Source organism: Dipodomys ordii, unplaced genomic scaffold (genome assembly GCF_000151885.1).
Source record: "Dipodomys ordii isolate 6190 unplaced genomic scaffold, Dord_2.0 Scaffold180, whole genome shotgun sequence".
Taxonomy (NCBI): Eukaryota; Metazoa; Chordata; class Mammalia; order Rodentia; family Heteromyidae; genus Dipodomys; species Dipodomys ordii.
In genome coordinates this window covers 542125-555061 of record NW_012267396.1, presented here as the reverse complement: position 1 = coordinate 555061, position 12937 = coordinate 542125, and the positions used below count along the sequence as shown (strand labels likewise).

At 59.3% G+C, this 12937-nt stretch overlaps 2 protein-coding genes across 2 annotated transcripts; both read right to left on the bottom strand.

Moving 5' to 3' along the window:
* Window positions 1-69: 69 nt before the first annotated feature.
* Window positions 70-3694, bottom strand: Icam4 (intercellular adhesion molecule 4 (Landsteiner-Wiener blood group)). The gene is made up of 5 exons (XM_013033935.1): window positions 3316-3694; window positions 2889-3194; window positions 2603-2795; window positions 592-982; window positions 70-336 (listed from the first exon to the last, which is right to left on the bottom strand). The coding sequence occupies exons 1-5, from the start codon at window positions 3692-3694 to the stop codon at window positions 70-72; spliced, it is 1536 nt and encodes a 511-aa protein (XP_012889389.1).
* Window positions 3695-5035: 1341 nt separating this feature from the next.
* Icam1 (intercellular adhesion molecule 1) lies at window positions 5036-12931 on the bottom strand. The gene is made up of 7 exons (XM_013033961.1): window positions 12865-12931; window positions 10347-10613; window positions 7658-7963; window positions 7059-7367; window positions 6393-6647; window positions 5978-6229; window positions 5036-5881 (listed from the first exon to the last, which is right to left on the bottom strand). The coding sequence occupies exons 1-7, from the start codon at window positions 12920-12922 to the stop codon at window positions 5658-5660; spliced, it is 1671 nt and encodes a 556-aa protein (XP_012889415.1). The 5' UTR covers window positions 12923-12931; the 3' UTR covers window positions 5036-5657.
* Between the last annotated feature and the right edge of the window lie 6 nt (window positions 12932-12937).

The window sequence follows — 12937 nt, the reverse complement described above, 5'->3', positions numbered from 1 at the left end:
CCTGGCACATCGCCAGAAGAAGGGGGGGAGAGAGAGATCGGGGTGTAAAGCAAAGGAGATGGGGTTGGGTCAAGGACTAAGGAGGACCCCCCCCCAGCCTAGGTAGAGAGCGTGGAAAGCAGCCTCGGAGCCCCGGGACCCAGCCGCCAAGGCTCCAAGGCGGAGCGTTTCAAACACCGCTTCTGTTCTGAACCCTGAGAGTTGAGATGGGGTCTCTGCCGATCGCGAGTAAGGAAAATGCCAGTCCGCGCCCCGAGGTGCAGCCCCGACCCGGAGGGGCGGGGACAGGGGAGCCTCGCGGCCCTCGGGGCGCGGGACCGGGTGCTGGAGAGCGCCCTGCATGTCGAAGCGGGTTAGAGGGGAGCGATCTGGGGCGAGCAGGGAGTCCGAAGGCTGGCTCTCGGGGTGTGTTGTGTATGTGTGTGTGTGGGGGGGGACAGGGGTAAAGACCTGGCTCAAGGTGGGGGGGGCCGAAGCGTGGGAGCGCGGAGAGGGCGGAGCCTGGAGGGGCCTGGGGCCGCCCCTCGGGTCCGGCAACTCCGCCCCCGCCCGGTCCACCCGGGGCCCCCGGCGGCGGCGGGCTCTCCTTACCTGAGCGGCCGAGGATCCCCAGGCCCAAGGCAACCCAGAGGCCGAGTAGCGCTGGGCGCAGCCCTGGCGAAGGCCCTGGCATCGCCGCCGCCGTGGGGGGAGCGCAGAGGCGAGGGAGCGCGAGCGACGAGCCGGGCTGGCGGACGGCGCGGCGCGGCGCGGCGGGTGGAGTGTGGGGGAGGCCGAGTTGCGCTCGGGGATTGGTTTAAACGTTGGTAACTTGGTTTCCAAGGAGGGGGCGGCGGCAGAGGCGGCGGGGAGGGAGGGATGGGGGGCGGGCGGGAGGCGAGCGTGTGCGGGGCTCCAAGGCCTCGGTGAGATCCAGCCGGCGGGAGCGCGCGAGCCCCCGGGGTCTACGTTGGAGGTCGGCCCCGATCGTCTGCAGTCATCCCTGGGGGAGGGGGGGAGGCGTGGAGGGAGGGAGATGCGGGGTGGCCCTACCCAACCCCCCCCCACCCCCGTCCACCGACCCCCGGGTTCCGAGGCTTGGTTCACGCGCCGGACCCGAAGCTCCGCCCCTCCGGCCTTAGCTCCGCCCACCGCGCCCCTTACGGGGATTGATGGGGGGCTAGCGTGAGCAGCGCGGGGGGAAGGGCGGTTCTAGCGGAGGATGGGGGCGGTGCCTCCTTTTCACGGATCCTTCTTTGACCCCCGATCCCCCCCCCACACACACACCGGAGGATGAGGATTCCCTCCCGCTCCGGCACGCGATCGCGGCGGGGGGCGGCGGGGACCAAACGGCAGCGAGTCGGGGACACGGGGACACGCGTGTGCGTGCGCGCCGCGTCGGTTCGCGGGCGTCTACAGTGCCAGTCGGCTGGGCTCCGGGGTCTGCGTTTACCCAGCGTGCAGCGGGCCCGAGCGCGGCCCCCTCGGCGGGGGTGAGCCCCGGAAGGCGCCTCCCGGGGTGGGGGGGGCTGAGGGGAGATCTGGACCCCCACCACCCCCTCCACATGCAGCCCCCACCCGCCCGCTCCGCCCGGTCCTCGGCGCGGGTCCGGCTGGCTCCGGCGTCCGGCCCCGCCTCGCTCCCCACCCACCCCGGACGCCCGTCCCGGCTCCCGGGCGCTCCCCAAACATCGCCGTCCCACGTGCACCAACTCTCCGAGTCTCTCCTCCCTCTGGGTTTTCTCGCCCTCTGTCTCTCTCGTTATTTCATGCGAACCCCGACCCACCCAGGAGTGACCTCGTCTCCCCCCCCCCCCCGTGCTGGGAGTAAAGTGGAAGGGGTGGGCGGGGCGGGCAGAGGAAACTTAGCATCCAATCAGAGCTGCTGAGAGTAGCGGCAGGGCCAATCAGGAAGAGACGTGCCGTGGCCCCGCCTTCCCTACACCTATTGCTCGGCTCGTCCGCTCCACCCTGGGATGAGGCCCGCAGGAACTTTTACTACGTGGTCTGCAAACGCAGAAAGGCCGGGGGAGAGGGGGCTCTGAGACCCACGCGTGCTTCTTTGTTTCTTTTGCCAGTCCTGGGGCTTCAGCTCTGGGGCTGGGTGTTGTCCCTGAACCCCCCCCCTTTTTTTTTCCCTCAAGCCTCGCACTCTACCACTTGAGCCACTAATTGGAGATAGAATCTCACGAGCTTTGCTACCCGGGCTGGCTTCGAACCACGATCCTCAGCTCTCAGCCTCCTGAGTAACTAGGATTATAGGCCACCAGCGCCCAGCCCATGTGGATCTTGATGCAGAAATCTTAGATATCTTGAGGGAAACAAGGAATTCGGGGGGGAAAAAAAGCAGGGCCCAAAATAAAGAAGACAAAGTGTGGGGCTGCTTCGGTGGCTCCCGTCTGTCATTCTAGGTCCCTCAGGAGACTGAGATCTGAGGATCCTGGCTGGAGACCAGGTGGAGAGACAAAGTCCCAGATGCCTGACCTCCCAGTTTACTCACCAAGAAGCTGGAAGTGGAGCTGTGGCTCACGTGGTAGAGCATCAGCCTTGAGTGGAAAAAAGCGCAGGGCCTGAACCCAAGCCCTGCATTCAAACCCAGCACAATAAACAAAGGAGACCAAACCACTGGCCCATCAAGGTTTTACTGATGGCAGAGCAACGTTCTTCCTGCTCAGCTGGCCTAGAACACCCCTCCGTCTCTGCCCGCGGCTGCATGGCCAGGTACTTGCACAAGGAAACAACTCCCACACCGAGAAAAATTCCCACCACGACGACGATAGAAGTGGAGGCCAGGGCTGTGGAGGTGCGGCTCTGAGCTGAGGATGCGAGCTGAGGATTAGGAAGGAAGATAACCTCCCTTCCCGGCCACCCCCCCCCAGCCTCCCCCTGGGCCGGGGAGGGGTCCTCACCCAGGAGGAGCAGCGTGACCGGGGCGGAGTTGCTCTGGATCACCAAGCCATCGAGATTGAGGCGCGCGTGGCACGTCCAGCGTTGCCAGAAGTCGTGGGGCCTGGCGGGCACCACGTGCGTCAGGGTGACATTGGCCAGATCGGGACCCTGGAAACGCTCCAGGCTCTCGGAGTAGATGAGCCGGCCGCCGCGCCGGAGGCTCACCACCAGGAAGCCCACGGGGAACACGTGCGTCACGTGGCAGCGCAGGGTGTACCGGCGGCCCTCGAGCACCGGAGGCTCCAGGATCACGCTGCGCGGCCGCTCTAAGGCGGGGCAGAAGGCGGAGGGGTCCTCCATGAGGTCCGCGGGCGCCCCCTCCTCCCACCTCCTTTCCCTCACCCCCCCTCTCAGTCCTCCCCGGGCCTCGAACCCTGGGACCCTCACTGTAAGCGTTGATCCTGGCCGTGGCCTGGCGCGTGTGTCCCGCGCAGGTGACGAGGCAGACCGCGCTGGAGCTCCAGGCTCTCACCTCCAGCAGCTGATAGCGGACCCAGCCCGGACCCTCGAGCGCGGGGCCCCGCCTCAGCCGGGTGCGCAGGCTGGACGTCGCCGGCAGGGGGCAGCTGTGGCTGCAGTTCAGCCACACCGAGGCCCCGGGCGGCACCTCCGCCAGCTTCGGGGTTAAACGCACCCAGAATGGCCCCGAGGCGGCGGAGGGGCTCACTCCATACCCCTGAGCGTGCTGCGGATCCCGATGGCTGCCCCCCTCTCCCGGGTAGACGGCCGCCAGCAGAAAAGGGAGCCACAGAAACGTAGGCCTCATGGCCGGGAGCCTACCCCAGAGCTGAGGGAGCCCAGGCTGGCGCTGGAGATAAAGAGGCCTGGAGCCCCACCTTTGCAGACCCGCCCTGGAGAGGAACTAGAGGCCCCTAAGAGGTAGGGAACTCCCCCCCCACACACACACCCTTCCAATCCAGAGCCTGTGTTCCACCCAAAATGGTATTGCAGTTTCCTGGTCAAGAGTCTTTGGTTTTCCCCAAAGATTATTATTTTTTTTTAAATTTAAGTCCTAGCTCTGAGATGGCCGCCTCAGGGGTTTTTGCTTTTGCTTCCAGAAGGAAGTGAGCCTTCAAGGGCCTCCACCAAGCAGCTTAGAAAGAACTGGAACGGATGTGACACCTGCCTCAAGCTGAGGCCCATCAAAAAGCTTTATTGGCACCAAGGAAAAGGTTCCAGAGCTGGGGCAGGGTGTGGAGGGGTGCTCCAAGCTGGGAAAGGGGCCTGTGCAACCTCCCCCCCCCACACACACTGCTTGGAGGGTTTGATCAATGCAGGAAGTGGAATCGCAGAGTTCTCCCCAAGCATGAGGAAAATGGGCAAGCTCAGGCAGATCACGTGGCTGGGACTCCAGACTTGAGCTGCCAAGCGTTGGGCACCCGTGTTTAGGCACTGTGAATGCTGGCAGAGACGTGGGTGAGGAAGATGGCTGGAAGTACGGGCACAGGAAAAGGCTCTGGGAATGGCCACGGACCACATAACCATGGTCCATGGTGAGGCCATATAGTGCTTTTGTGTCTGGTGTGTGTGTGTGTATGTGTGCGTGCACACCAAAACTGGGGCCTGAGCCACAGGGCTCTGCTTGATTTTTATTATTTTTTGTTGTTGTTGTTGGTAGTGGGGCTTGAACTCGGCCTGAACACTGTCCCTCAGCTCTTCAGCTCAAGGCTAGTGCCCTACCATCTGAGTCACAGCGCCACTTCTGGTTTTCTGGTGGTTTATTGGAGATAAGAGGCTCTTGGATTTTGCTGCCTGGGCTGGCTTTGAATCAGGATCCTCAGATCTCAGCCTCCTGAGTTGCTAGGATTACAGGTGTGAGCCACCACTGCCTGGCTGAGTTTTAATTTTTAAGAAAGAAAGAAAATTAAAAACAAAAAGCCCGTCTCCAAGCAGCTCAGTCAATGGAATGAGAATCCCAGCCCCACATGATGTCTTTTTTTTCTTTTTGTCAGTGATAGGGCTTGAACTCAGGGCCTGGGTGCTGTCCCTGAGCTCTTTTGCTCAAGGCTAGTGCTCTACTAATTTGAGCCACAACTCCACTTCTGCCTTTTTGGTGGTGAATTAGAGATAAGAGTCTTAGGTACTTTCCTGCCTGGACTGGCTTTGAACCAGGATCCTCAGATCTCAGCCTCCTGGGTAGTAGCTAGGATGACAGGCGTGAGCCACCGGCACAACTCCAACAGGCTGGGTGTCCCATAAAGACAGAGATCTGCGTTACCTGTGGACATCTTTCTAGCTTCCATGGAAGGTACTCAATAAATAGAAGAAACATCACAAATAATAAATACATTATCGTGGGGAGCTGGGGACAAGTCAACTGACAGCAGGGCCTGAGCCGGCATGGGTCCAAGGAAGGCTGGACATCTGAGATTGCATCTGGGGTCACTTGTCCCTTTGGGCCACGGGGGCCTCAGGCCAGGCAGTAGAAGGTGATTACAGTGCTTCCTGGCTGTAGGGCCCACGTGGCCATTTTTACAAGATCTCCATCTCCATCTGCCTCCTTCTGTCCACCCAGGTCAGGTTTCCAGGTCCGATCCTGACTTCTCCTTTTGGCTCAGTCTCAACACTACAGGTCAGCTTGTGTGGCCTGGGGGGTGGCGGGGGAGGGCCCAAGGGGTGAGGCTGTCTTGATCCCCCCCCCCAAATGCTGCAAGCATCAGGAGGCCACGGCCCCTGGCCTCTGTCACCCTGAGGAGTGGCTGTGGCTAAGTGTCATGCATGTCTGCCGTTCAGTTCAATTCACCAGCAGTGCAGCCAGTCAGGGGGTCCCCGGAGGTGGGCGGGGCACCGGGGGGCGTGGCCTGCGCCTTCAGTTTCAGGGCCGCGGCTTCACGAGCCTTTTGTAGCTTGTACTTCCGGATCTTTCGCTGCCGGTTGTAAAGGTAAGCACCGATGGCCACAGCGCCCAAGGTCAGTCCGATGGTCACCAGGATGATGGCTACTAAGTTCATGCCTGTCCAGAGGAGGCAGGAGAAGGGTTGAGGGGGGAGTGTTGGGGAGCAGGCCTCACAGCCCCACCCTTGCGAACTGTGCACACTGAGATACTCACCACTGATCACTTTCAGGACCACCTCGCGGGTGACCGCCCCTCGGGAGCTCACTGCCCGACACAGGTAAGTGCCAGCGTGCCCCTGCTTGACCGGCCTCAAGTCTCCGATGGGCAGTGGAGCGCCATCGTTTGTCCGATTACAGCTCAGATGCGGGGCTGGGTTCCCCCAAGCTTGGCAGATCAGAGTCTGAGAGGACCCCTCTTCCCAAGTCCAGTTGCCCAAGCAGTCTCTCTCGTTTAGTCGGGGGCCATCTAGAGGAGAAGAAGAAGAAAAAAAAGAAAGCAAGATGAAGGGCAGATGAAGAAAGCAGATGAAGGACCCGCCTCCCCATCTTAGGCTGGAGGGGTGCGGCCAGGACCCCGACCCCCCCCCCCAGCACAGGGCTGGCTCATTGTCTCCAGCCGCCCCACTCACACAAGACACGGAGCTCCACGGTCCGGTTCTTGTACAACACCTGCCCAGACACCTCCAGTTCAGCAGAGCAAGAGAAGCGACGCCCATGATCCTCGGCGCTGGCGTTCATGTGGAACTGGGCCTTGGAGGACGGCGGCTCGGCTGGGGCGCTGCTCAGGGTCACTCGAGCTCCAGCTGGGGCTTCACAGGACACCATCACCAGGTTCCCTTCCGACACCTCGGGCTGGCTCAGGGTCAGGTTGGGGCTGGGGAAGCCTGTGGGTGGGGCACACAGTGAGCCCCAACCCTGGTCCTTGGTCGTCTTCCCTATTGAAAGCCTTCCGGCTCACACCACAGGTCTGGCCCTGTCCACAGCCACACCCACAAAGCCACGCCCTAGAGCCGGGCCACGCCCCGCTGAAATCCACCACTTCCAGGCCACGCCTCCATAGGAAGCCCACTCGTGGTGCAGGCTCTGCCAATCTAGGCTCCCTCTAGCGTCAGGCCCCACCCCCAAAGCAACAGACCACGCCCCCCAAGGAGGCCTATCCAGTCAGACTGGGCCTCCTGAAGAGCCCCGCCTACTGCAGACCACACCTCCAAAAATCACTCAATCCCGACTAAACCTCCAGCGTAGCCCCGCCCCACCCTAGGCCACGCCTCTTGCGAAGCCCCGCCCCTCCTTACTGTAGACGGTCACCGTCCTCTGGGTCTGCCGAGTCTGGTTCCCCAGGCTGACCGCACACAGCAGGTTCTGGGGTCCCTCCTGGTCCGCTGTCACCTCCACTGTGGCCGTGGCTGACACAGAGTCCTTGCTGTAGGCCGTGGTGGAGTTCAGCCTCTCGCCCCCCAGCTCCAGGTGTATCTGGGCCTCCAAGGCCGGGAACAGTCCGTCCAGCGAGCAGCCCACGCGCTGCCGGGTGCCAGCCTCCAGGGCCACGGGCACCTCCAGGACCCCGGGCGGCATGGAAAGTTGCGGGGGATTCATCGGCAGGACTGCGGAGAAACGGTGGGCGCGATCAGAGGCCTTTGCTGTAGCCTGCTCACTCGCTTTCTGGAAGATTCTCCTACCTGGAGATCTAACACCTGGGCCACCCTGATTACATAAACCCTTTAAGGAGGGTCAGCTTCTCCCACGAGAGCCTGCAACCACCAGCAGCTCATCCCCTGGCCAAAGGCAATATTCCTTCCAGAAACTTCTACAAGCCAAGCATGACTTCTCAATACCCCCAAGCTAGGGTTCCCTACCCTCAATCCAGGAAGTCCACCCTTTCCCAATGCCTCACCGAAGGTTCGCAGCTGCCTGGGGGCCGAGGTGTTCTGGAACAATCCCAGCCCGTGTGGCCGCAGATCCAGTTCCGTGGCACAGGAGAAATTGGCACCGTGATCGCTCCTGCGGGCCAGCACGGTGGCTGTGACCACGGCCGGCTCCCCCAGCACGGGCTGCCGGCTCAGCTCCTCCTCCCCGCGGAGCAGCACCGCGCTGAGCTGGGCCCGGGGCTCCCCGCCCGCCACCAGGCAGCTCAGGGTGAGGTTCTGGCCCACCGGATGCCAGGGGGGCAGGGGGGCCAGCTCCACCGTCTCTGGGAACCCTAAAAGGGAGACAGGGGCGGAGGGAGTGAGTCCCCTACATTTGCCAAGCCTCCTAGCTGCAGACACACAGGCCACACCTGTCTGGGAACTTAACTTTCTTCTTCAAACAGTGCAACACCACCTAAGCACGCAGGAATGCCAAGAGCTTCAAGGGAAAATGGAGAGTGTCTGCAAGTGTTTATCTAGGAAACAAACACATTCTTAACTCACTGACACAATGTTTGACGAGGAGAAAAGAATCTGGGCCGGGCGTCGGTGGCTCACGCCTGTCATCCTAGCTACTCAGGAGGATCAGATCTGAGGATCACGGTTCAAAGCCAGCCCAGGCAGAACAGTCCGTGAAACCCTGATCTCCAGCAAACCACCAGAAAACCAGAAGTGATGCTGTGGCTCAAGTGGCAGAGGGCTCGCCTTGAGCTGAAGAGCTGAGGGACAGCACCCAGGCCCAGAGTTCAAGCCCCACGACCAACAAAAATAAATAAATAAAAATAAATCTAAGCAGCTCACTCCACAAGGCATGGATTAAAAGAAGAAACTGGAGGGCTGGGCATGATGGCTCACACTGTAGTCCTAACTACGCACACACATGCAAACACACAAGACACTTGAGGGTTAGTTTGGGGCACTTGCCTGGCAAGAGTAAAGGCCCTGGGTTCTATACCCAGCACCATATACACACAAGTCCCAAAATGTTACCCAATAATGCCAAGGGGGGGAGTGGCAGAACCAAAGAAACTGTATGGCATTTCCAACTTGTATGCCTGTGTTTGTGTGACTTGGCCTTTCTGAGCCTCAGTTTCCTGAGCTGTAAAATAGGGCTACTAGAGGCAGACATGGCTCATGCCTGGAATCCTAGTAGGTGGCTGACATTCGAAGACTGTGATTTGAAATCAACCCAGGCAGGAAAGTCCATGAGAATGGCACACACATAAAAAGTCAAGACAAGGGCTGGGAAGGTGGCTCAGTGGTACAGTGCTTGCATTGCAAGCCAGAGGCCCTGGGTTCGATTCCTCAGCACCACATAAGCAAAAAGCCAGAAGTGGCACTGTGGCTCAGTGGTAGAGCGCTAGCCTTGAGCTGAAGAGCTGAAGGACAGCACCCAGGCCCAGAGTTCAGGCCTCACGACTGGACCCCCCCAAAAAAAAAAGTCAAGACAAATCTTGCCCATGGAATTGTAACCCCTCTGTGCAGTATTTTCACAATAAAAAAAATAAAATAAAAGTCAAGACAACTCTCAGAGATCTAGCGCTGAGTGAGGTCTAACCACTTTCTATAAGGTGTAGCAGATAGAATTTTGAAGTCTTAAACCTGGACCCCACAAATGGAATCCAGCAGCCTTATCTGAAGTAAGACACAGAACTGGGGGAGCCTGTGCGTTCCCAGCTGCTCCCTGACCTGCCTGACCTTCAGTCCTGCACCCAATCCCGCTCACTCCATTCTTCAAATATTTGTCTGCTCCTCCCTTTTTGGATCCTGCCACACCACAGCCTGGTACATCTCATGCTCAGAGGCTGGAGTGTGTGTGTGTGTGTGTGTGTGTGTGTGTGTGTGTGTGCCAGTCATGGGGCTTGAACTCTGGGCCTGGGCACTGTCCCTCAGCTCTTCAGCTCAAGGCTAGCGCTCTACCATCTGAGCCATGGCGCTATTTCTGGCTTTTTCTATGTGGTGCTGAGGAATCGAACCCAGGGCCTCGTGCATGCGAGGCAAGCACTTTACCACTGAGCCACCGTCCCAGCCCCAGCTGGCTTTCTCCCCCTCCTCCTTTTGACATAGGTTCTTGCTATGTTGCCCAGGCTGGTCTCGAACTCCTGAAGTCAAACCATCCTCCTGCCTCAGCTTCCTGAGTAGCTGAGACTGCAGGTAGAATTTATTATTCTTCCTTCTTTTCCTTCTCTGGCTCCTGTATTTACCAATGCAGCTTCCCCCAACCCGTCCCCCGCTGCTCCTAGGAGCGTAGTCCCTCCTGGCAGCAGACACGTCCTTGTTCTTTTATACAGTTGTGTACTATTCCCTGTATGCTCCAACCACCACTATGTCACTGACTCTACAGTGGCTGAGAGACAGGCTCAGCCCTAGGGGGCGTGGCTCTGGTGTAGTGTGGGGCGTGTCTTAGCTGTGGAGGTGTGGCCCAGTCATGGGGGCGTGGCTTAGCTGTAGACTGGTTCCACTGTGGGAGGCAGAGGCTCTGCATCAGGGGCATGGCTTCGTTTGGGGTAGGGCGTGGTCCCATGGTGGAGGGGCATAGCTCATTGGCTCCGTGGTGGGGGCGTGACTTGGGTTGGAGGCGTGGTCCCTTCTGCCTGACTCTGCCAGCATTCCCTCCCACCCCAGCTTTCTCAGTCCAGTTCCCTCTCCCTCGCGCGCCCCGTCCAGCAAACTCACTGTACACGGTGATGGTGGCCTCGGAGGACACCTGGACTCCGTGGCACGTAGCGTAACAGATGGGATTGCTGGATTCGTTGATTTCACTCAGTTTGTACAGCTTCCAGTTGTCCCCAGAAGACAGATCCATTTTGGGCAAAGGTGTCTCCAGGCCCAGGTCGCTGGGCTCAGCACAAGGAGCGCTGCAGTTGAGCTCCAGGGACCCCCCTCGGGGCAGGACGGGCTTCTCGGGGTGTACCGAAGTGGATTGCTGCGCACCTCCGGGGCCTGGAAGCAAAACGGGACAGACACATCAGTTGCTATGACAGGACCCGACTGGGTGCTGGCACGCGGCCGCGAACCAGACCCACAGCGAGAGTCAAAAGCAAACAAGATAATTAATAACGGATGTTAATAAGAGCTCTGGCAAAAACAAGACAGGGCCAGAGAAAGCCAGGCTTTATGGCTTAGTGACTGATTTGAGCAGAGAGACCGGAGTGATGGGAATGGGCTGGACTTTCAGAGAAGGGGGAAATGGGATTTCAAGCAAAAGAACATCACATGCAAAGGTCCTGAGGCGGATAGTGGGAGTCCAGAGAACAACTGGGGAAAAGAGGAAATGAAGCCAAGAAGGGTCACGTAGGCAGTGCTAGCCGCGATAAAGTGCTGTCGCTTCGGGCTAGGAGTAGCTCTGGGGTACCATCTGTCTGGCATGTGCTAAGCCCCTGGGTTCCATCCTCAGCAAGGCAGCAAAAAAATAGCCTGAAAAGTCTGTCTAAACCCACCCTGCCGCTCCCCCCAGATTCCTTGTCCTCAGATGACATAGAGACTGGATGTTCGCCAAGGAGAAGGGGGAGTCTCCAATCACAGAAGGAACAGGGGAGGATTGCAAATCTCCCAGAGATCCAATAGCTAAAGTTCTATTTCTACACACACACACACACACACACACAAATTGTGAGCAACCCAGTTTTTGCTAAAAGTGGCTAGAAGGCATTTCTCAAGCAAGCAACTTCTTTCACAAAACACACGTGAGGAACGGGATCTGGCTCTTGCTCTTAGTTCCTACAGGATTCCTTGGACCCATGATTTTTTTTTTGTGCCAATCCTGGGACTTGAACTCAGGACTCGAGCCTTGTCCCTGAGCTTTTATGCTCAAGACTAGCACTCTATTATAACTAGAACCCCACCTCCAATTCTGTGTTGTTGTTGTTTTTCTTGGGGAGGGGGTGTTGTTTTTTGGTGGTTCATTTGGAGATAAAGAGCCTCTCAGACTTTGCTGCCCAGACTGGCTTCCAACCTCAGTCCTCCAATCTCAGTCTGTCTGAAAAGCCAGGATCACAGGCATGAGCTACCCAACCGACATTGGCTAAGAGCTGCTACAGCAATCTGGTCACCAACCAATTGGAGATGATCGGTTTGGAAAGATCAGAAGGACTGAAGGGAGGCAGAGACCTCAACCGAGGAGATCAGATTTGATTCATCGCTGAAAAGGGGTGCCCAATACCACTGGGGCAGAGCTGGAGACCCAAGAAGCAGGTAAAGTAGGGAGTCCAGAGTTTCAGAGTACCAACAGGAACTGGGTTCTGGCAGTTGGTAAAAGGTTCCTTCCCGGGCCGGGCATAAGGTCCCACACAGGTGTAGTTTTTGCAGAAAACTGCTTCAAGGCGAAGACTTCCAAGAATGGCGGGGAGGGGGAGGAGGGGGGAGCACAAGTCCGAGTCCCATCCCCCCCCCCGCATCCCCCTTTCTCTAGCAGGGCTCTTGTCGGGAGGGCAGGCGTGGGGTGTCCTGGGACGCCCCGTGTCTTCACTTTTGGCCCGTGATTAAGTCAGCCACTCCTGGAATTCCCCCTGCCTGGACTTCCCCAAGGGAAGGGGCCGAGTGTCTGTACTTGGGGACCCCCTTCCCCGCCCCCCTGTGGCTTAGCATGGGGGCCAGAGCAAACTCCTGGGGTCAGGGGCTGTGGGGCCTGTGGGGGGGGGGAATCTGGCTTTCTAACGTTCTTCAACTAACAGCTGAGAAACAGACTGCGAAGGCGCTGGCCTGCCCGGCTCAGGCCGTGCGCTCTAAGCAGGGGGCACCGGTGGCTCGCGCCTGTAATCCCAGCTCCTCCGGAGGAGGCTGAGATGGGAGGCTGGAGGTGTGAGGCCAGCGCGGGGAGGGAGGAAGCGGAGGAGGAAAGGTTTCCAATGAAGCAGAGGAAGCACTGTGGCTCAAAGCTCAGGGTCAGTGCCCGGGTCCTTGAGTTCAAGCCCCAGGAGTGGCACACGCGCGCACACACACACACACACACACACAGTGCAAATCTACCCAGACCACCCACACACACAAGGGAGGATTTGAACTCAGGGCTAGCTGTTAATGCAATTGGTGGTTTTAAGTCCCCCCTTCCACACCCTCTTCTCATGAGAGCTGCCCAAATCGCAAAGGGCCTGTCGGGGGTCAGGGGCCAGGGGTGTGGGGGGGATCATCTTCCATTGCACCCCAGGTCTGGGGAGTCCGACCCCCGTCCCGCCCCGTCCCCCGGCCCGCTCACCTGGAAGCAATGCCGCGATCAGGGCGAGGAGCAGCGGCCCGGGGCGGGCGGGCGCCATGGCCGCGGGAGCCGG